The 23,535-nt window shown below is 39.6% G+C and overlaps 2 protein-coding genes across 5 annotated transcripts in view; one reads left to right on the top strand and one right to left on the bottom strand.

The window, feature by feature from the left end:
• eif5b (eukaryotic translation initiation factor 5B) overlaps positions 1 to 6,234 on the top strand; it is a 94,809-nt gene extending 88,575 nt beyond the window's left edge. For both annotated transcript variants that reach the window (XM_043691680.2, XM_043691682.2), the window contains exon 24: positions 1,165 to 6,234. In XM_043691680.2, the coding sequence (XP_043547615.1) occupies positions 1,165 to 1,272 (108 nt within the window). In that variant the 3' untranslated portion in view covers positions 1,273 to 6,234. The remainder of the gene's footprint in view (positions 1 to 1,164) is intronic.
• A 2,547-nt stretch (positions 6,235 to 8,781) lies between these two features.
• Positions 8,782 to 23,535, bottom strand: part of rev1 (REV1 DNA directed polymerase) — a 125,487-nt gene continuing 110,733 nt past the window's right edge. For all 3 annotated transcript variants that reach the window (XM_043691688.2, XM_043691686.2, XM_043691687.2), the window contains exon 23: positions 8,782 to 9,222. In XM_043691688.2, coding sequence (XP_043547623.2) covers positions 9,111 to 9,222 — 112 coding nt within the window. In that variant the 3' untranslated portion in view covers positions 8,782 to 9,110. The remainder of the gene's footprint in view (positions 9,223 to 23,535) is intronic.

Here is a 23,535-nt window from a genome sequence, read left to right on the forward strand (position 1 = left end):
AACTTTGAGTGAATAATTTTACTTCAAATAAAGAGCTGGATAGATAAAACAAGTTGTAGGAATAAGTACAGTACAAACAAGAGTAAGCAAATGCTCCATAGAACAAATTTAAATAGAAGTAAAAGTTTTGATTTAATTGAGCCTAATTTTTGACCTTGTGTCTAATAGAGGAGAAAAAGTGTAATCCTTCAGAAATGTGGAACTTGCTTTACTTCATAATTACCATTAATAACAGATTAAATTATTCCTTGTATATTGATGTCAAATGTTAATGCATCCCAATAATCCATCAAATTACATACTTCTTTTAATTAAACAAGGAATCTAGGAAATGCAGCAAGTTCCAACAACATCTGAAAGAGTTGATTTTGCTGCTTTATCCTGGAGTATTACAATAGTTGGACATCACTTAATGCTACAAAGGTTGGGAAAACTGACTAGATCCAAACTAGTATATATGATCCTGACCTTTAACCCTGCTTTATTGGTATCGCACAAGAATTAACATTTTTTCAAGGAAGTAATATAACTGTTTGAAACATCTGTTCCCTGTGGAGCTTCATATAAAAGCAGAATCTGACACATTTAGAGACCAGACAAATGTCAAATTGAGAATTAGGTAAACTAATACTGAGTGCAAGTACATGAACACTCATTGATTAAGTAGGACAGTCTTTTTTTAAACAAAAACATAGCTGGAGAAACTAAGGTCTGGCAGCACTGTGGAGAGAAAGCAGAGTTAATGTTCTTGTGACTCTTCAGAACTGAAGCTTTTATTAATTCAAAGTTTGTGAAAAGATTTGTAGCTTGGGTGCTCGTTGCTGTGGTTCTGTTCGCCGAGCTGGCAGTTTTTGTTGCAAACGTTTCGTCCCCTGTCTAGGTGACATCCTCAGTGCTTGGGAGCTTCACAGGAGGATGTCACCTAGACAGGGGATGAAACGTTTGCAACAAAAACTTCCAGCTCAGCGAACAGAACCACAGTTTTTATTAATATTGAGCAACCACTAGCTGGGGGCAAGAATAGGTGAAATCAAATTTACAACAGTTCTTGTTGGAGTTACTTCTTTGCTCAAAACAATTGTAGTTTTTGTGCACACTGTTAATTTTAAGCCTGCTATTCAATAATTTATTGAACTTTTCACCAACTTTTTTTTTAAATTATAGATCAGCCGACAATCCATTGATGCTTTGAAAGACTGGTTCAGAGATGAGATGCAGAAGTCTGATTGGCAGCTTGTTATGGAACTGAAGAAAATATTTGAAATTATCTAAGTAATACAGTTTGTTTTCATTTAAAACTTCAGCAGTGGGAGGACTGATTGTGATTTATGGTCTGTGCTTGAACTGGACCTATTATTAAGCCACGCTGGAATGCTGAGAATCAGAATCCAGAGTAAAAAGTGGTTATAGTTAGTAAACGTTTTCCATGACAAACCAAAACTCTTGCACTGGTTTGACAGTGATATGTTTTACATATTCGTACAGTTCTCAATGTGCCTGTTCTTTTTCTTCCTGTCCTTTGGCTCCCGATATTGGCTGCTATTGTTAAATTTCCCTTCCATCACACAGAACTTGTAAGCAGCACTCCCTGATTCTAATTTTAACTGTATGAAATAATGAATAAAGTGTTTGAATCCTGTGTGCTATAGTGCAGAAGCAGTGTACAGCCTTTTTGACAAATAATTTCGGGTATGGAGAAGTTTTCTCTGTTCCAGGAGCTGCTTTTCTCAGCTACTTCATGATGCATACCCTGCTTTTGTGCCTATAAATTTTTATAAATAATTAGGTAAAAGGAGAATTCCACCTGCATTGTGAGAGAAATAACAAAGCAACCTTGTAATGGTTGTGACCCACACTGTAAACTTTCAAAGCTGAAATCACAAATAAAGCTGAAGCTGATGAGATTTATATTTCTGATATCATACCTTTTCAAAATCAACTATAATTGATAGCTACCATTTCATAACTTTACCTAATTCATGTGTAAAAGTAAGCACATACTTTTGCAGAAAACAAAAGACAGCCAGATTAGTTATTGCAGTTCAGATAATTTCATTGTGTATCATGCAGGACTGTTCTGTCTGTTCGACTAAGGATGAATCAAAGGGATAGGAGGAATGAATTTAGAATTAATATATTGATTTTAATTTGAGACATTACCTGTAATATCATTGCTTTATGCAGTTTTCTTTCACCATTCTACCCTAATTTTTCTGCTCTTCTAGTCTCTCAACTGTTTAATCCATTTTCTACTTAAAATGGAATTGGATAGAGAAATATTAATTTAACCAAATATTTAGCATTCACTGATTTTCAGGTAGTGTTCCTATTCAGTATGAAGCCTATATCACCTGTGACAATCATTCCCTTCCATTTCTGGAAAGGAATCTTTCTATTTTAGAAACTTTAAAAACATACTGCCTTTTACATTACTTTCCTTTTTTTCCATTTATGCATTCCTGAATCTTCCCCTTGGAAGTTATTTTCTTTTGACTACTTTTTCCATTTTACCCAATGCCATCCAGGTGCTTTGAAATTAATAGCCTAGGTTAGAGCTCTGTTTTGTAACAGATTTCACTATAAGCCAGATTCATGTGATAATCATGATGTAAAATATTTGTATCCCATTTTCATCAGGCTTCTTGGTGTTCTTAACCAATTTTATGTATTTGTGAAGTTGTCAATAAATTAGGTTTCCTGAATCAAAGCAGTAGGCAAACGCTAGGTAATGTTCATGGGACAGATGTGTTTTGTTTGAGGAAATAAGCTATATATTTCCCAGAGATTATCTCAACAAGTGATTTTTGTTTATGGTTAAAATGGTTGACACTGCATGTGTAGTAAAAGGTTCCTGTATAACTGCCTTACTGAATTATATGCTCAAAAAAATTCTTAATAAGTTTGCAAAAGGGAATTGCTGATTGACAAAGGACTTTTCTAAGGGCATTACTAAGACACTCTTCCTTCAGGAAATCCTCATAATTGACATGATTTTACGTGGAAATGGTCTTTGCGTTTAGATGCACATTAATGCCATTTCATGAAGAGAGTTCCATACTCTGACTCACACCATTTTGGAACAGCCTCTCCTGTATCCTAAAGGGTCTAGAGTGTAAAGCTACAAGGCTACCAAAGAAGTTTAAGACAATAGTTCACCCTCAGAAGAGTATTGCAACCTGTTGTTGCTAACACACTTTTTAGGAGGATGTAAAGACATTGGAGTGTAGAAGAGTTGTGTTCTGCACTTGAACAAGTGGGTGCAGATGAAAATTAGCAATGTAATTCTTGTAGACTGCTCAGGCAGATACAGGGGTCATCTTGCATTTCAGATTTTGAGTAGCTGAGACTAGTCAAAGTCTTTACTTGAGCTTGTTGGAAGTGCTTGCTGTCATCTGTTAAAAGCATACTGAGAAGGGTTCAGCAATAATTACTGACATTCAAAAAGCAGAGGTTCAGTTCCTGAATTTTTATAACTGGTTTTAACTTAAGGAAATAAAGCTTTTGCTTTCTGAACTTGATTTAAAAATGAAAGAAAAATCTTTTTTTAATCCATGAGGTGAAAGTGACTTGTCATCAAGTCTATATCAAGTTCCTAGCAAACCTGGAATCCAAGGAGGGAGAAGAAAAAAATGTGCAGGACTTCCTCCGTGTCTGAGGCTCAACCATCTTCAACTGCTTAATAAATAGCCTTCCCTCTAGAATGAAGATCAGAAGTGGAGATGTTCAACACCATTCACAACTCAACATCCTTAGGGTTACTAGAAACGCAACTAGACTCCTCAGTAGCTAGGAATACTGTGGTGAGTGTGTGTGTGTGTGACTTAGGACAAAGCAGCTTGCTTGATTAGCATCATATCCACAAACTTTCTCCTCTTCCACCACTGACACTCAGTAGCAGCTGTGTGTACTTTCTACAAGATGCACTGCAGAAATTCACCAATGCACCATCCAAATCCACAACCACTTCCTTCTAAATGGACTTGGGCAGTAGGTACATGGGAACACCAATACCACCACCTGTAGTTCCCCTCCAAGCCACGTACCATCCTGACTTGGAAATATATCACTGTTCCTTCACTGTCGCTGGATCAAAACCCTGGAATTCCCTCCTTAACGGCATTGGGGAATCAGAAGAATAGAAGTAGGCCATCTGGTCCTTCGAACCTGGTTCACCGTTCAATAAGATCATGGCTGATCTTTTCATGATCTCAGCTCCTGCTTACCCGCCCTCTCACTATAACTCTTAATTCATTTACTGTTCATCTATCTTCGCTTTAAAAAACCTTTGAGGAGGTAGCCTCAACCACTTCACTGGGCAGGGAATTCCATAGATTCACAACCCTCTGGGTGAAGAAGTTCCTCTCTACATCTATTCTTTTCATAATTTTATGTTTCTATAAGATCCCCCCTTTCATTCTTCTCAATTGCAATGAATATAATCTCAGTCTCTCCTCATAAGCCAACCTCAAAGTCCAAAATCAACCTAGTGAATCTCTAATGCCAGTACATTCTTCCTCAAGTAAGGAGACCAAAATTGCACGCAGTACTCGTGGTGTGGCCTCACCAGCACCCTATACAGCTGTAACATAACTCCCTGCTTTTAAACACAATCCCTTTCTCAATGAAGGACAAAATTCCATTTGCCTTAATTACCTGGTGCACCTGCAGACCAACCTTCTGTGATTCACGTAGAAGGACACCCAGGTCCTTCTGCACAGCAGCATGCTACAATTTTTTTGCCATTCAAGTAATAGTTCTTTTTACTGTTATTCCTATCAAAATGGATGATTTCACATTTATGAACATTTTACTCCATCTGCCAGACCTTTGCCCACTCAAACTATTTATGTCCCTCTGCATAGTTTCACAATCCTCTGCACACTTTGCTCTGCCACTCATCTTGGTGTCATCCGCAAACTTTGACACACTACACATGGTCCTCAACTCTAAATAATTATGTAAATTGTGAATAATTATGGTCCCAACACTGATCCCTGAGGCACACCACTAGTCATTGACTTGCCAACCAGAAAAATACACATTTATCCCCACTCTTTGCTTCCTATTAGTTAACCAATCCTCTGTCCATGCTAATACATTGTCCGTAATGCCTTGCATCTTTATCTTATGCAGCAGCCTTTTATGCAGCACATTGTTGAATGCCTTTTGAAAATCTAGATCACCTCATCTACTGGGTCCCTGTTGTCCACCCTGCTCATAATGTCTTCATAGAATTCCAGTAATTAAACATGACCTGCCCTCATGAACCCATGCTGCATCTGCCCAACAAGACAATTTCTTCCTTGATAACAGACTCGAGCATTTTCCCCACCACAGAAATTAAGCCAACTGGTCTATAATTCCCCATTTTTTGTCTACCTTTTTCTTTAATCAGTGGTGTCACATCTGCTGTTTTCTAATCTGCTGGATCTGCCCAGAGTCCACTGTATCGGCCTACAGAATGTGGACTGAAGCAGTTCAAGGCAGCAGCTCACCACTGGCAACTAGATGGTAAGACAATGAATGCTGGCCAGTCAAGGACGCCCATGTCTTAAGAGTGAATAAATATAGATTGAATTTTTTTTTAGTTTATTAACTTGTAAATCAATTAAAGTGGTCATCTTGCCTCATGTCCATATACCTTCATTAGGAGAATGCCTAATGTGAAACAGTAACAAAGAGGTTACCTTATCCTAATCATTGCCCAGAACATTTCAATTGATCAGCGCTAAGCACAGTCTTCAAAGTTTTATGCCATCTTTCCAATGCACCTTAAGATTGTGGATGGTGCACAAAAGATCCAAACGGTTTCATCCCTGAACTCGTAATAATTTCTTTAATTATCTACGTAATAAAAGTTTAATCTTGATCTGATGTATTTCTTTGGGTAATCCATAACTTAATAAAAAATGTAATAGTTCCACTACTATTTTTGCTAAAGGCAGGAAAACTTCAGGAAATAGCTCTAATTTTTAAATGTTATATTTAGACTTATCTTTCAAAATTCCAATGATGGGTCAATTTGATATTTAAGTCACTTGCAAACTTCCGTTATGATACCCAGATGGACACGTGTGTGTTCCTCATTGGTTGGTATTTGAGGTTGTCATCATTTTCTCATCAAGACTTCAGATATTATTTTTGATTCAACTTGACTGTTTTGTATAACTTTTTCAATTGTAAATCTGTTTGTTGCTTTCCTAGTGAAGACGAAAATAAATAATCTGCCTCATTTTCTTTGCCTTCACTCTTATGAATAAAATTTTCAAAAATTAGATCCAATAGCTGGATTTCTAAAGAATCAGCCTGTTTGGTAGACACCTTTTCTTTTTGCCTGATTTTATAAGCCTAACATCTATGCGTAACGGACTGGAAGCTACCAGGAAGTTCTTCTCAGTTTCTTTTACCTCCACTATTTGCTCTACCATCCTTGGTGAAGGCAATAGTTTTCAACCTGTCAGGTCATTTCTCTCTAAAGGGTAAAAGAAAAATATTGTGGATGCTGGAAGTCTGGAAAAAAAGAGACATTGCTGGAGAAAGTCAGCAAACCTGGCAGCATCTGTGGAAACAAAAAGGTAGTTTTGCGTCTGGTACGATACTACTTCAGAATTCTCTATTGGGAATTTGATTTACTATTATAACTACTCCGTCTCCATTTGTCACATCACTATTGTCAACCAGAGTCAGATTACTAATATGTACCTCCAGTTAATATTTTCTCCTTTTTCAACCCTTCAAAGTCAAATAGCATCATCAGTTACCAATCAATGCCTTTGTTCAGTGCTCTGATTTTCCTTGTTCATCTGTCCAAAAAGAATAATTTTATAACTGCCCTGACCCATCTTTACAAATGTGCCAAAATTCAAAGTAAAATAAAAAAAATTGTGAAATATTGGGGATGACATGGGTTAGAACGAACTGAGTTTTAGTTAGCCGAATAAGTAACAATCATTTAAGTTTCATTTTCCATTTATTCAAAGGTAGCCAGGTTGAAGAGAGTTAAAACACACAAGTTCAGTGAAATCTGAAGAATTACTGGACTTGATGCTAACTTGGCTTTTTCTCCACAGAAGCTGCCACATCTGCTGAGTTTCTCTAATTTGCTGTCATTTCAGATCTGCAGCATCCACAGTTCTTTGTTTTATTTAAGACCCTTTACTAGAATAGATAAAGAACTGGTTTATAGAACAGGAAACAGAATAAGAATAAATAGGTCATTTTCAGATTGATAGGCTGTTCCTAGTCAGGTGTTGCAAGAATTCAGGCTGGGTCTTTGGCCAGTTAGAGTCTATTGATGACTCAGATGATTGAACAAATGTAGTGTCAGACATTTGATGACAATATGGAACCATGTTGGAAAGTAAACTGAGAAGGACAAAAGGTTTACAAAGAAACACATTGTTTGAATGGGTGGATAAAAGAATTAACATTTGGAGTACAATCTGGAAAAATTAGTTTCTTATTAAATGGTCAACTTTGCGCACTTGTACTTGAAACAAAGTCAATGTGAAGGTACAATGAGCAATTGGGAAGACAAATAGCATATTAACATTGATTAGAAGGGATTAATGTAAAATTATTGCTGAACAAGATGTTGGAACTAAGTGAACAAAAACAGAAGGTGGTGAATAAACAAGCTTTAAATTTAGGATTTTTTTCAAACTGTTAATTGCTTTCTATCTTGATCTGTATTTATTCAGTGTTGGCATATCATTTACTGAGGAGAAAGTGAGGTCTGCAGATGCTGGAGATCAAAGTTGAAACTTTATTGCTGGAACAGCACAGCAGGTCAGGCAGCATCCAGGGAACAGGAGATTCGACGTTTCGGGCAGCTGAAGAAGGGCCTGTGCCCGAAACGTCGAATCTCCTGTTCCCTGGATGCTGCCTGACCTGCTGTGCTGTTCCAGCAATAAAGTTTCAAATATCATTTACTGAGGCAACTAAACTATTAAATGTTCACTGCCATAGGAAATAATACACAAATGTTTGACAACTGAAGATTTCGGCAGTAATCAAATTAACTACTTTAACTGAGAATATTTCTGGCAGTGATATCATTATCAGTTTGCATTTGAAATGCCTGTTGTGGCCTGAATGATCTGTCTCTGAATCCCTGTATTTAAACCGGATCAAACAAAGTTTGCTCACTCACCAGGAATTTTCCAGCTGGACATATGATGGAGAATCCATCACAACAGCTACAATGTAGCAAACCATCCAGACAGCATAAGAGTGAAACAGCATTAAAAGCATATCACAATTTTTATGGCTTGCATAACTTACAAATTCCATATTCTAGAAAACAAAATATTTAAAGGTCCCGCTTTGTGGTATTACTGAGAGAAGGTAAATGGGCAAGGTGCCAAGTGAGGGCTTAGGGTGGCAGATGAGTCAGGTTGGGTAATCATGTAAGGTTAGGTGTTTGGTGGTAGTGGTGGTTAGGGAGGGAATGTTAGTTTTATTCTAATCCAGAAGTTATGGAAGATTTTAATTCTTCAAATGTTTCCTGGTTAACTGTTATCAAGATAAACCAGTTGGAACCCACCACAGCCTGACTCTAACTCTGTACGGGACTTTGTCAGAGGATTCCAGACATCAGCAAATTGCAAACCAAAATTTTACACATGCCAGCCAATTAAAGTATAGTGAGCTTCCAAGAGATCTTGACACACATATTTCAGGGTACTTCCAGTCTCTGATAGTTTGGAGATGGGAAGATCTGAGTCTATGTCTTTTAATTTCCTACATTCAAAAAAATTAGATCAGAGAGTTCTGTTATAAATTCACGACAAACATTTTTTATTAAATAGAAGTAAACACTAAAAAACAAACTTTATAAACAACAATTTTTTTAAATACAATGTATTCTACATACATGATACTTTTTACAACACAATTATTTACATGCAACTCCAACAAGAATTTGGCACACAATTTTTGCCAAGAAAAAAACCTACAAAATGTTTTTTCAATATCAGAAATGTTTTCATAAAAACACAATGTATTACTACCATGCAAATTTTAAGAGCTTCACAAAGGATTTATGGCACAAGATGGGAGCTCCAGGCTCCAGTGTTTCAGATTTTAAAAATTTCACTAGCGTTGTCCTTTCATGTAAATTTTAACGTGCTTCCATAGATTTGCTGCATCACAACTTGAACATTGTCAAGAATGAAATCAAAAGCCATGTTCCACAGGGAGTCTGCTGACTGTTGGATTAGCCTGCCAGGAAACAGCAAATACATAACTTTCAGAACATAGTTTTTCAAAACTAAGCATAAATTTATTTGAATTACTCTCTCAGTGGTAGCAGCAACTGAATACCACATACACCATATATTACACACTGCAGCATAAAATAGACAAATGCTGAGCTACACCAAATTAGGACGTAAAGTATTATATTAAGAAAGCTTTGCTGTGTGCATATAAAGGCTGGCAAATTAAGTATTAAAAAACAAAATAACACCTCACTGAAATTATGATTTGCTGACAGAGAAAAATTAATGTTCCAGAGGTGGACCTGAAGCCAAAATGTTAATTTCTCTAATGTTTAAGTGCTCCTTGACACACTAAATATCCCCAGTGCTGAAAGGAACTGAATATTTGAAAGAATTCAAGGTCAAAATGATGTTAGTCTGAAATTACTTGTTTTTCCACTTAGGAAACAGGATCACACTATCACTGGTAGCAGCAATCGATTCTGAGAAAGAGAATTTGACAGTTTGACATGAAAATGAATCAAACAAAGCTCTATGATTTCGACTATTTTTCGGAATTACAATACTTTGCAATGATAAACAATTAATAGTCCACAAAAGACCAAATCAGTCTGACAGCCCTTATTGTTATGGCTCTGATGCACCTAGAATATTTTCAATATTGAAAGTGGTCAACTACCCAAGTCAGTGAGACATTAATATATTGCTGCAGTTCTTCCTCTGAAGTCAAGAAATGCAAACATCTTTGTCAGATTTCACCAAAATCCATTTTAGTCTATTAAGAAACCACAGTGAAGGTCCAAAACTCATCATACAAAAGCAGAAAAATTAAGCTATAAGAGCATGATGATCTGGATCAGGATTTAGAGTCATAGAGATGTACAGCATGGAAACAGACCCTTCGGTCCAACCCGTCCATGCAGACCAGATATCCCAACCCAATCTAGCCTCATCTGCCAGCACCCAGCCCATATCCCTCCAAACCCTTCCTATTCATGTACCCATTCAAATGCCTCTTAAATGTTGCAATTGTACCAGCCTCCACCACATCCTCTGGCAGCTCATTCCATACACGTACCATCCTCTGTGTGAAAAAGTTGCCCCTTAGGTCTCTTTTATATCTTTCCCCTGTCATCCTAAACCTATGTCCTCTAGTTCTGCACTCCCTGATCCCAAGAAAAGACTTTGCCTATTTATCCTATCCATGCCCCTCAATTTTGTCAACCGCTATAAAGTCACCCCTCAGCCTCCGATGTTCCAGGGAAAACAGCCCCAACCTGTTCAGCCTCTCCCTATAGCTCAAATCCTCCAACCCTGGCAACATCCTTATAAATCTTTTCTGAACCCTTTCAAGTTTCACAACATCTTTCCGATAGGAAGGAGACCAGAATTGCATGCAATATTCCAACAGTGGCCTAACCAATGTCCTGTACAGCCGCAACATGACCTCCCAACTCCTATACTCAATACTCTGACCAATAAATGAAAGCATACCAAACACATTCTTCACTATCCTATCTACCTGCAACTCCACTTTCAAGAAGCTATGAACCTGCACTCCAAGGTGTTTTTGTTCAGCAACACTCTCTAGGACCTTGCCATTAAGTGTATAAGTCCTGCTAAGATTTGCTTTCCCAAAATGCAGCACCTCGCATTTATCTGAATTAAACTTCATCTGCCACTTCTCAGCCCACTGGCCTATCTGGTCCAGATCCTGTTGTAATCTGGAGGTAACCCTCTTCGCTGTCCACTACGCCTCCAATTTTGGTGTCATCTGCAAACTTACTAACTGTACCTCTTATGCTCGCATCCAAATCATTTATGTAAATGACAAAAAGTAGAGGACCCAGCACCGATCCTTGTGGCACTCCACTGGTCACAGGCCTCCAGTCTGAAAAACCACCCTCTGTCTTCTACCTTTGAGCCAGTTCTGTATCCAAATGGCTAGTTCTCCCTTTATTCCAAGAGATCTAATCATTCTCCCATGGGGAACCTTGTCAAATGCCTTACTGAAGTCCATATAGATCACATCTACTGCTCTGCCCTCATCAATCTTCTTTGTTACTTCTTCAAAAAACTCAATCATTTAAGATTATACCATGTATAATTTGAAATTTAAAAGGGATAGATTCAGAGGGAGCATTCATCACTTTGTAGAAAGTGAGAAGCCTCATGCATTGTACAAGCTTTTTCTTGTATCATGTCGTTTCTTGGGATGAGAGTTACTCCCCACAGATCTAGTAGCTGCCCTGCTACAGTAGCCACAATACTTAAATGGTTGGTCTAGTTACATTTCAGGTCAATGGACTAAGTCTAAAGTTCAATGGCTTGAAGGCAGTAGACAGGGTGGTGGTAGAGGTTGGCTTTGCAGACTGGAAGCCTGAGACCAGTGGTGTGCCATAGGGATTGGTGCTGGGTCCACTGGTTTTTGTCATTCATATAAATGATTTTGATGTGAATACAAGAGGTATGGTTAGTATGGTTGTAGATAGCATCAAAATAGGTTATGTAGTGGACAGTGAAGATTATCTCAGAGTACAACGGGACGTTGATCAGATGGGCCAATGGATCAATGAGTGGCAGACAGAGTTTAATGTAGATAAATGTGAGGTGTTGCATTTTACTAAGACAAATTAGGGTAGGACCTCTCCAGTTAATTGTAGGGTCCTGGGGAGTGTTACTGAATAAAGAGACCTTGGGATGCAGGTGCATAGTTCCTTGAAAGTGGTGTCGCAGGTAGACAGGTTGGTGAAGATGGCATTTGGCATGCTTCCCTTAATTGGTCAGTGCATTGAGAATAGGAATTGGGAGGTCATGTTGTGGCTGTGCAGGACATTCGTGAGGCCACTTTTGGAATATGTGGACAATTCTGGTCGCCTTTTTATAGGAAAGATGTTGTTAAACTTCAGATGGTGCATTAAAGACTTAAAACTGAACTGTTTCTGTAAATGTTTCCATATCTGTGGAACCATAAATGGTGCTGAACACTGTGCAATCATCAGTTAACATTCCCACCTCTGACCCGATGATGGGCAGAAAGTCGTTAATTAAGCAGTTGAAGTTGGTTGGACTGAAACTCTACCTGAGGAACTCTGACAGAGATATCTGCCCTCCAGCAACCACCACCGTTTTGCTCAGAATGATTCCAATTAGCTGCAAGAATTCCCCCAGATTCCCAGAGACTCTAGCTCTTCTGGGGCTACTTGAGCCACAGTTGGATTATCTGAATGGCAATAAATTTGGAAACGGTGAGATGCAAGTTCTTTGTACACTAATCTTTGAAACTAATCAAAGTACAGCAGGCATTCAAGGTGGCAAATATTACGTTGGCGTTCAGAGCGAGAGGATTGGAGTACAAGAGCAGGGATGTTTTGCTGCAATTGTACAAGGCCTCAGTGAAACTACATCCGGAGTACTGTATACAAGGTTTGTAGCTCAGGTTGAGGTTTAGGGTGTAGGTTTGCTCGCTGAGCTGTAGGTTTGATATCCAGACGTTTCATTACCTGGCTAGGTATCATCAGTGGCGACCTCCAAGTAAAGCGAAGCTGTTGTCTCTTGCTTTCTATTTATATGTTTGCCCTGGATGGGGTTCCAGGGTTTGTGGTGATGTCATTTCCTGTTCGTATTCTGAGGAGTTGGATAGATGGTATCTAGATCTATGTGTTTGTTTATGGCGTTGTGATTGGAGTGCCAGGCCTCTAGGAATTCTCTGGCATGTCTTTGCTTAGCCTGTCCCAGGATAGATGTGTTGACCCAGTTGAAATGGTTTTTTGCCTCCGTGTGTAGGGCTACGAGGGAGAGAGGTTCGTGTCTTTTTGTGGCTAGCTGGTGTTCGTGTATCCTGGTGGCTAACTTTCTTCCTGTTTGGCCTACGTAGTGTTTCTGGCAGACCTTGCATGGAATTTTGTACTGTATACAGTTTTGGTCTCTTTGTTTGATGTTCTGGCTATTGAAGGATTGCTGTTAAGGTTTACCAGACTGATATCTGGGACTGATGTACAAAAATAGCCTGGATCATTTAGGACTATATTCACTGGAGTTTAGAAGAAAGATGGGGAACTCTCAGAAAACTATAAAATTCTAAAAGGACTGGACAGGATAAATGCAGGAAGGATGTTTCTGATGACAGGGAAGTCCAGAATCAGGGGTCACAGTCTAAGGATAGGAGAATGGTGAGAAAATATGGAATTCTCTGCCATAGAAAGAGTTGAGGTGAAAAACATTGAAGGTTTTTAAGGAGTTAGCTATCGTTCTTAGGGCTAAAGGGATCCAAGGGTATGGGGAGAAAGAAGAAACATGGTACTGAGTTGGATGATCAACCATAATCATTTTGAATGGCAAAGCAGGCTTGAAGGGCCAATGGCTTACTCTTGCTCCTATTTTCTATGTTTCTAAATCAGCACAGCCAGCTTATGCTGAAGCTGAGGGTGAAGAAGTTCTAAAGATATACTATGTTAAAAATGGAGTTGGAATGAGGAAGTGAAGACATCCTCTCAGATCTGCAGATGAAGAATGGATGGCTGTTCATCAAATAGTGATATTGCTCAGGTTTCGCAAGAAGATATTATGAGTAGTGAAATTCCTTTGACATATAGAAATACAGAAATTGCAGGCATCGATAAACAGGTAGTTTACATGGCTATGACTTGGTTAAGATGTCCAAGGATATACTGCAGTTCTGTAGAGTGTGTCGTAGATGTCACATAGTGGGAAATCTCAACATGCAATCAAAAAAGGATCTTTGACGCAACGTTTTGATGAACCATTTAGTTGTGTATTTACAGACTACATAGAACCATTATTGAAAATAATTCCCAGTGGCTGAAAAACTATGCCACCTTCTTTGCAGCCTGCAACACATTATCAATGAGGATGAGCACCTCGCCAAGACCTTCCCCACACCTCTGCTTCTTGCCTTTAAACAACCACCAAACCTCAAACAGATCATTGTTCACAGCAAACTGCCTGGCTTTCAGGACAACACCATACAACCCTGTCACGGCAGGCACTGCAAGACATGTCAGAGGTTTACACGGGGTGGACAGCACCCACCATGTTTGTGGCAGGTACTCGTGTGACTTGGCCAACATTGTTTATTTCATACGCTGCAGGCAAGGATGCACTGAGGCATGGTACATTGGTGAGACCAAGCAGAGGCTATGGCAACAGATGAATGGACACCGCATAACAATCAACAGACAGGCGTGTTCCCTCCCAGTTGGAGAACACTTCAGCGGTCCGGGATGTTCTACCTCAGACCTTCAGGTGACCATCCTCCAAGGTGGACTTTGGGACAGGGAACAACGAAAAGTGGCTGAGCAGCAGCTGATAGCCAAGTTCAGTACCCATGGGGATGGCCTCAATCGGAATGTTGGGTTCATGTCACACTACAGGTGACCCCGCTACACAAACTCCTACACTCACACATACACACGCACTCTCTCACAGACTTATACCCCTTTACTCTCAAGACACATGCACACTCTCTCACAGACACTCATACTGTCCCCCCTCACGCACATGCACACACACATACACGTTTGTGGTGTCTATACTTGCAGAATTACATTTTATTTTGCTCAAAAACTGCATGAATCTATGTAAGATTCTGTAAATCCCTTTTTTAGATTAGAATCAGTCTGAACATTGCAGCACAGACAGCTTCATACAGGGTACCTCACACATTCAATGCGATATCTGAAATGACATGGAACCTATTGTTAAAGTTCTATTGAGAATGTAACTTTTTTTTTTTAAAAGTTCTGGGGTTTACACAAGAAAGAACTGAAACCAATGTAATTATTCTAAAAGATGAGAGACTTAATAAACAACCTAGGTCTTTTCCAAAATGTAATTTCAGTTGCATCACACTGTAAACCTTTGCTAATAATTGTGTCTTACGATCTTATCCTCCACAACCACCTGATGAAGGAGCAGTGCTCCGAAAGCTAGTATTTTCAGATAAGCCTGTTGCGGACTACAACCTGGTGTTGTGTGATTTTTAACACTGAAAATGAACACAGCACATCAGTACACCCTTAAAATTTTGGATATGACAACAACATTCCCAGAGGCTATTCCTTTAAAGGACAATTACAGCTAGGGCAGAAATAGAAAAGTTAATTCAATTTTTAATTTGTTACAGGCTACCACATGAGATACAATCAATCAATCAGAGTAGGGATCCAACTTCATGTCTATGTTGCTCCAGCAGATCGTTAACATTTTGAATATAAAGCAATTAAAGTCAACTGCATGTTATCCACAAACACAAGAGCTTTGAAGAAAAAATATCAGAATCTCAAAACCATGATTAAGGTCTGCTGTCATGAATATCCACAGAATTGGGGCAAAGGATTAGATTTCTTACTATTTGCTAGTACTCAGAGGTTCCCCGGATGAACTTATTGGATTGCGACAATTTGCGTTGATTCATGGTTGAGGTTAACGGTCCATTAAAGTTGATTAGGGAGAAGTTCTTTAACCAAATAGTTGTATCCTCAATGTTAGATTGCATGTCCATATTTCTAGAAAGCCTGACAAGAGCATGCAAGGTAGCACAAAAGCATTTGAAAGTTTCACAAGCAAAAAAGAAAGAATGGAAGGTAAACATTCGGCAACTAGAATCAGAGTAGTAGTTCTGGTCATAGGAAGAAGAATTGGTTACATCACATATACTGTTAACAAGCCTCATCGTAGGGAAGAAGATAAAGAGGAACAAGTGTGTCAGGTGGCAAGTGTAGTGGAAGATGACAAAGACAATGAGAGAAAGGTGGAAGAAGCGATAAATAGTTCTCAAGGCAAACCTCCTACAATTCAACTAACACACCCAGAAATACTGGGACAGTATTTCTTGATCTCTCAGTTAGAGGAAGGACAACAGGAGGATCTTATACTACTTAGAAAGACTACTTTAGAAGTATAAGGTAATCTGTAGAGATACCCATGGCTGTGCACTACATTAGCTAGGCATGAAATGGATATAGGAGTGTCAGGACTGACAAAACAGCAATCTTTTCAGTTAAGCACAAAAAAGCAAGCTCAGGTGTAAACAAAGGTACATGTTGGAAGATCATTTGGTTAAATGTAGTCAAAGAAGCTAGAGATCACTGGTAGTGTTAGTTCCTAAAATGGATGTATCAATTAGACTATAGATTACAGAAAGGCAAACATGGTCACAAAGACAGAGTCTCACCCATTCATTGAGCAGAAGGCTACACTGATAGAAAGGAATCAGGGACTGCCTATGCTTAGATCAATCTACTGAATGGGTACTGACAGATGCCACTGACATCAAGGGCGAAGTACTATCCCAGCTACTTTTCAAAACCTTATGGAACAAGACTAGATGAGATTCATAACTACGTAGTTTCTCTAAACGATGTAGTGGCACACAGTAATACTTGGGAACAGCATATGAGGCAGGTAGAAGACCTATTCAAGCAATTACAGTTGGCCAGCTTGGTAACAAGTTTAGACAAAAGTGAATACGGAAAAACAATAGCAACTTACCAAGGACACATTGAAGGACAAGGACACGGGAAACATCATTTGGACACATACACCAAACAACCCCATCACCATGTGGCCAACCACTTCAACTCTACCTCCTACTACCCTAATGACGTGCAAGTCCTGGGCCTCCTCCACCACCAAATCTAAGCCACCAAGCAACTGGAGGAAGAACGCCTCATCTTCTGCCTTGGTACCCTTCAATCACACAGCATCGGCATCAACTTCACCAGTTTCCAAATATCCCCAAACCCCACCTCATCCCAGATCCAACCATCCAACTCAGCACCACCCTCTTGAACTGTCCAACTTGTCCTTCCCACCTATCAGTCCACCCTCCCCCAAAGACTTATCACAATTTCCTCCTACCTGTACCAACCTATTGCCTTCCCAGCTACCTTGCCCCAGCCCTGTCCCACCCCCTACACTGTCCACATTCCTGATGAAGGGCTTATGCCCAAAACATCGACTCTCCTGCTCCTTGGATGCTGCCTGACCTGCTGTGCTTTTCCAGTGCCACACTTTTCGACTCTGACTCGCCAGCCTCTCAGTCTTTACTTTCTCCAAGAGATATGTTGCCAAAGGCAGCAAAGGTGAAGACTCTAATAGAATGCTCTGTCCATAAAAACTAAATGAGAATTCCTGCGACCTTTTTGGAATGTAAAAGTTTTTAATTGGAAATTTGTGCATAATGTCAACATGGTAGTTGAACCATAACAATCAGATAGTCTTTGAGAAGCTGAAAGCAATCCTAATAGATGAATCTGTGTTGTTTGTGCTGGATTTTTTCAGACCTTTCAAAACAGCAATTGATCTTTGAGATCTGGGGTAGATGCAGTCTTCATGCTGGATGAGGAGTCTGGACTAGAGAAGTCTCCAAGAAATCCAACCAGGGTTAGAAGTACTCTTGTCTACAAAAGGAGCATTTGGAATTGTTTGGCTCTTTAACATTTTGAAGACTATATCCAACATGGTAACAAGGAATTAATCATACAAACTGATCATAGAGATCATTCAAATGAAGTCTTTTGTTACAACCATTCAATGTAAACACTGTTCACAACTTCACATTGCTGGAAAAGAATCTCATTGCCAATGTATTGTCCTGAGTGTAAAATAAGTTAAAGGTTTAAGAAATACTAGGATTGTATAAGGAGGAAAAAGGATGGATGAATGAATGCAAGTCTTGCGTATTATTGTTTGAGTTTTGCAAATTTTGTGATGAAGCACATTTTCAAGATGGAGATTCATCTTACACAGATGGAGATATGAGAACACTTTCTTTTTTGTTTTTCTGTATCTCTGATTGAAAACTGAACTGGGGAAAGGATTGTTTTGAAAATCAAGCATGTTGAACAGTTCTATATGCTTTTTAGAAACAAACTACCTGCTATTAATTATAAATGCTACCTGCATTGTTTGTTCATGCAGTGGAGGAAAGAATACCGAAAGGTTGGAGCCAGAGGTATGTACAAAGATAGGTTCAGCTGGAAACAAGTAGCTGATTGATTTCTGGTATGGTGACCAGTTGTTGATAACAAAGATTTTCTGCCTGTGACCACTATATGATGAATGCTGGATAGTTGAGCAGCTTATGGGTGTCACTATTTCATCAGAAGCTATTGGATTTTCAAAAAGGAAGGTGCACTTCATTCTTCTGCAATAAAACAAAATCTCAAGCCTGAAGCAAACCAGTTTGTTTCTTTTTAGCAGTTGCTGTATGCTGTAACTTTGAACCAATACGTCAGAGACTTTATAATGAGCCTGCGAAGGAAGTTCAAAGAAAACAGCAATGCTGTACAAGCCAAAAGGATCATCAGAGCAAAACATGCAGCAAGCACCAGTGAAAGTCTTCCCAGTTCTTCCTACTGCCCGTAATGCCCTTAATGTCTACCCAAATGTGCATGTAAGGGGAGTGATATAAAGGGCTTACAGTTTTAACTAGGGGGGGTAAGTGTTAAGGGTTCAAAAGTTTTTACTTGTAGCTAGAATCTACATATTTGTGAAAAATTAGTAATCTTTGTCTGGTCTCCTTATTGGAAGGATGTTGTGAAACTTGAAAGGGTTCAGAACAGATTTACAAGGATGTTGCCAGAGTTGGAGGATTTAAGCTATAGGGAGAGGCTGAATAGGCTGGGGCTTTTTTTCCCTGGAGCGTCAGAGGCTGCAGGGTGACCTTATAGAGATTTATAAAATCATGAGGGGCATGGATAGGATAAATAGACAAAGTCTTTCCCCTGGGGTGGGGGAGTCTAGAACTAAAGGGCATAGGGTTTAGGGTGAGGGAGGAAAAATATAAAAGAGACCTAAGGGGCAACTTTTTCATGCAGAGGGTGGTATGTGTATGGAATGAGCTGCCAGAGGATGTGGTGGAGGCGAGTACAATTGCAACATTTAAAAGGCATTTGGATGGGTATATGAATAGGAAGGGTTTGGAGGGATATGGGCTGGCTGCTGGCAGGTGGGACTAGATTGGGTTGGGATAACTGGTCGGCATGGACAAGTTTGACTGAAGGGTCTATTTCCGTGCTGTACATCTCTGACTCTAAGTACAGATATCTGGCCCATGTCTTCTATTAATCTGGTCGAAAAGATGGGTAAATTGGGGAATTCAGCATACTTCTATAAAATATTTAACTTTTCATAGAATCCTTACATTGCAGAAAGAGGCAATGTAGCCCACTGAGTCTGTACTGACATTTCGATGAGCATCGATTGGCGGAGTGGACTCGATGGGCCGAATGGCCTTACTTCCGCTCCTATGTCTTATGGTCTTATCCCCACAGACCCACCACACACACCATCCCCATAACCTCACATGGAGTTTTGTGACAACTCCCAGAATTTCCAGTACCCTACTCTGGTGAGACTTTTTTTTATAGATTAATTTTATTAAAAAAAGAAAATTTAAGATTTTTTTACAAAATTACAAAAATAATACAAACTAGTTTCTTCCACTTTACAATATATTAACAACACCAATATAAAATAATATAAAAGAAACAAACTACTAATCTATTTTACAAACAACCAAAACATAAAATAGGATATCATACATTACTAACAGTAAACAACAAGGTAACTAAACTAGATACATACTCAAAATAGATTTGTATCAAATCATAATAAAACCAGTATTTATACGGGATTCTTCCTCCTGGGGGCCCCCGAACCAGCTACAACCATCACCATGGCTAAGCAAAAGCCCTGGACAGTATGGCCAAAATATCTGTGTCGATGTAGTTCAAAAAGGGCTGCCATGTTTTTTGGTGCACCATATTAGTGAGGAACTCAAGGGGGATATATTCCATGACTATCCTGTGCCAGTTTGGAAGTCCTGGAGGGGGGGGGGACCTTCGGATACCCAATTCACTAAAATATTTTTCCTCACACAAAAGGAGAGGATAGTAAATAATTTCCTCCCGTATACGTCCAGGGAGGGAAGATTTGGAGAGCCCAAAAGTAGGGATCCGATTCAATCTCAGTACCCAAAATCTCTGTCAAGGCATTCCCTACTCTATCCCAATACCTACAGATCTTATGGCATGTACACAGACAATGCGTGAGAGTGCCAAGTTCTATTTTACATTTAGGACACATTGGGAATGCTCCTACCTTGAACTCTGCGAGTTGTTCAGATGCCATGTGAGCACTGTGAAGTATCTTTAATTGAGTAGCCTGAGTTCTGTTACAGATAGATATCTTCCGGGCATTTTCCCAAACATCCTCCCACATTTCTAAAGAGATTTCCAATCCTAATTCTTGATTCCAGGTTTTATATAACCATTCCATGTCCTTCGATACCTTATTGCATAATGAGTGATAAAGAGTACTGACCAAGGGCAGCCCCATTGGCCAAAGCACTCTCCTTTCCATATCTGATTTATAAGGATCGACCAATAGTGTGGTCTTCTTTTGTGTAAAGTCTTGCATTTAAAAATACCGAAAGAGGTCCTTGCTAGGCAGTCCAAACCTCTGGTGCAGCTGCTCAAAGGACATCATAACCTCCCCATTGAACAGGTCTCACAAACAGGAGATACCTCTGGACTCCCAAGTTTTGAATGTAGCATCCGTCAGCCCTGGCTGGAATCCCGATGTTCCCACTATGGGGGTATAAAGGGGAGACTTTTTGCAGGTTACCCTCATCTTGTCGCATTATTCTCCAGGCTTTGATTGTATTTAGTACAATAGGGTTTTTACAATAGTCCATAATAACTCTCATCTTGTCCATAAATAATAGATTGATGAGGGGACATTTTGCTTGGGAGGTCTCAATATCTAACCAGATTGGGTCTCTTGTGACCCACAATCAATCAGCTACATAAGATAATAAGGAGCTCATATGGTACCTCCTGAAATCTGGAAAGTCCAGTCCTCCCCTTACTTGTGAAAGGTGCAGCTTTTCTCATTTGATAAGGGGCCGTCTGTGATTCCAAACAAAGGAGCCGAGCCAACTGTAAAGCTAACGCAACACCTGTCATGGCAGCATCAAGGGAAGCATTCTCATAGGATATAGAAGACAAGGTAGAATATTCATCTTAACTAAGGATATTGGGAGACCTTCCCAGCGTTGAAGGACCTGCCTTATTTTCTCTAATAAGTGTACGCAATTGGGTTTATATAGCTGACCAAACACTGGAGTAATAAAAATACCTAAGTACAGAAAACCTTCTAGTGACCACCAAAACGGAAAATAAAATCCGTCCGGAAAATTGGACATACTGGCAAGGCCTCCCAACGGCATGGCCTCCAATTTCATAAAATTGATTTTGTAACCTGAAAACATACCAAATAGATTGACGACTTGAATTAATTGGGGCACGGATGTCAAAGGACCACTTAAGAAGAGGAGGTCATCATCCGCATAGAGAGTAATTTTGTGCTTGCCCGATCCAACCCTCGGAGCCATTATATTAGGGTCAGCTCGTATAGCTTCTGTTAGTGGTTCAATCACTAGTGTAAATAATAATGGTGAGAGAGGACATCCCTGGCGACAGCCTCTGCCAATGCTAAAGCTATCCGAACTTAAACCGTTGGTGATCACTGCTGCTTTGGGATCATTATATAATACTGAAACCCATTTAGTAAAGACCTCTCCAACACCAAACCGTTCCAGCATATAAAAAAGATATGGCCATTCTACCCGATCAAATGCTTTCTCTGCATCTAGGGAGGCAACTAAATCCGGTATTACTTCCTGCTGGTAGGCTAGTATCATATTTAAGACTCTTCTAATGTTATTAGTTGACCTGCAACCCTTTATAAACCCCGTCTGGTCATCTTTTATAATGAATGGTAAAACCGTCTCCAGTCTTAATGCTAACATTTTTGAGAGAATTTTAAAATCCACATTTAACAAGGATATGGGTCTATATGAAGAGCAATCTTCTGGGGCCTTTCCCTTCTTAAGAATGAGAGAAATATTTGCTTCTCTCAATGAAGGCGAGAGTGAATAGTTGTGTGAATAGTTGTACATATTTATGAGTGGCCCAGCCAGTTCCCCTATAAATTCTTCATAGAACTCAACCTGGAATCTGCCTGGCCCAAGCGCTTTGCCACTCTGAAGCTGCCTAACCACGTCCTGTGCTTCATGGGTTGTCAAGCAGGCATTCAAGAGCGACACCTGCTCCGAGGTTAAGCTCGGAAGGGCCAGATTTTTAAAGAAAGACTCCATCTTCCTAGTTCTATCCTCACAATCCTGCGACTTATACAATTCAAAATAGAATTTTCTAAAGGCTGTATTGATCTTTTTATGATCACAAGTCAGGGTAGCAGCACTCTCTCTAATGGACATAATAGCTTGAGGAGCCTTTTTCTTTCTGGCAAGGTACGCTAGATACCTGCCAGGCTTCTCACCATATTCAAATAATCTCTGCTTCGCGAATAATATTTCCCTCTTTGCTGTTTGAGTAAGTGCAGTATTCAAGGCTGCTCTAAGGACTGTGATCCTCTGTAGCTTAGTAATGGAGGGTCTATCAACATACGTAATTTCAGCTGCCTTCAGGCGAGCCTCGAGCAGGCGCTGTTGCTCTCCCTTTTGTCTTTTCCGGGTCACAGAACATGAGATGACCAAGCCTTGCGTATATGCCTTAGTGGGCTCCCACATCATCGAAGGGTTACTGGCAGTACCTGAGTTGATATCCCAGAAGGTTTTAAATTCCTGCGAAAACTACTTTATAAACTTGCTATCCTTCAATAAGAAAGGATCCATATGCCAATGTCAGGGACCTATCCCATCATCACTAGTCTTAACTTCCATGTATACTGCAGCATGATCAGAAATAATTACACTATCTATTCTGCAAAACAGTATCGAATTCAAAACGGTTGAGGGGACAAAAAATATATCAATTCTGGTATGGAACTTGTGTAGGTTAGAGTAGAAAGTAAAGTCTCTACCCTGGGAATGGAGACACCTCCACACATCTACCAGTCCCAGCTCCTTGTTCAGATTCGCCAGTTGCCTAGATCTCAAAGATATGCCCACAGTGCTCCTAGGTATCCTGTCCATCTCTGGGTCAATAACACAATTAAAATCTCCCCTTATAAGTGTATGGCTGACCCCAAAAGCCATCAACTTAGAGAACGCTTCCGTTACAAATTTAGAAGGGTGCGCAGAGGGACAATAAAGATTCAAAATCTTGTATTCCTCTCCGTATATTAGGGCTTTAATCAATATATACCGTCTAAACTCATCTTTTATCTGGCTTAACATTTGGAAGGGAAGGTTCTTACAAATAAGATTGACAACTCCCCTGAGTAGTCCAATTGAGTCCTCCAATTGAGCTGAAAGATGAAAAGA

This window comes from Chiloscyllium plagiosum, unplaced genomic scaffold, assembly GCF_037043375.1.
Source record: "Chiloscyllium plagiosum isolate Xiang-an unplaced genomic scaffold, Cpla_swu_hap1 HiC_scaffold_6, whole genome shotgun sequence".
Lineage (NCBI taxonomy): Eukaryota > Metazoa > Chordata > Chondrichthyes > Orectolobiformes > Hemiscylliidae > Chiloscyllium > Chiloscyllium plagiosum.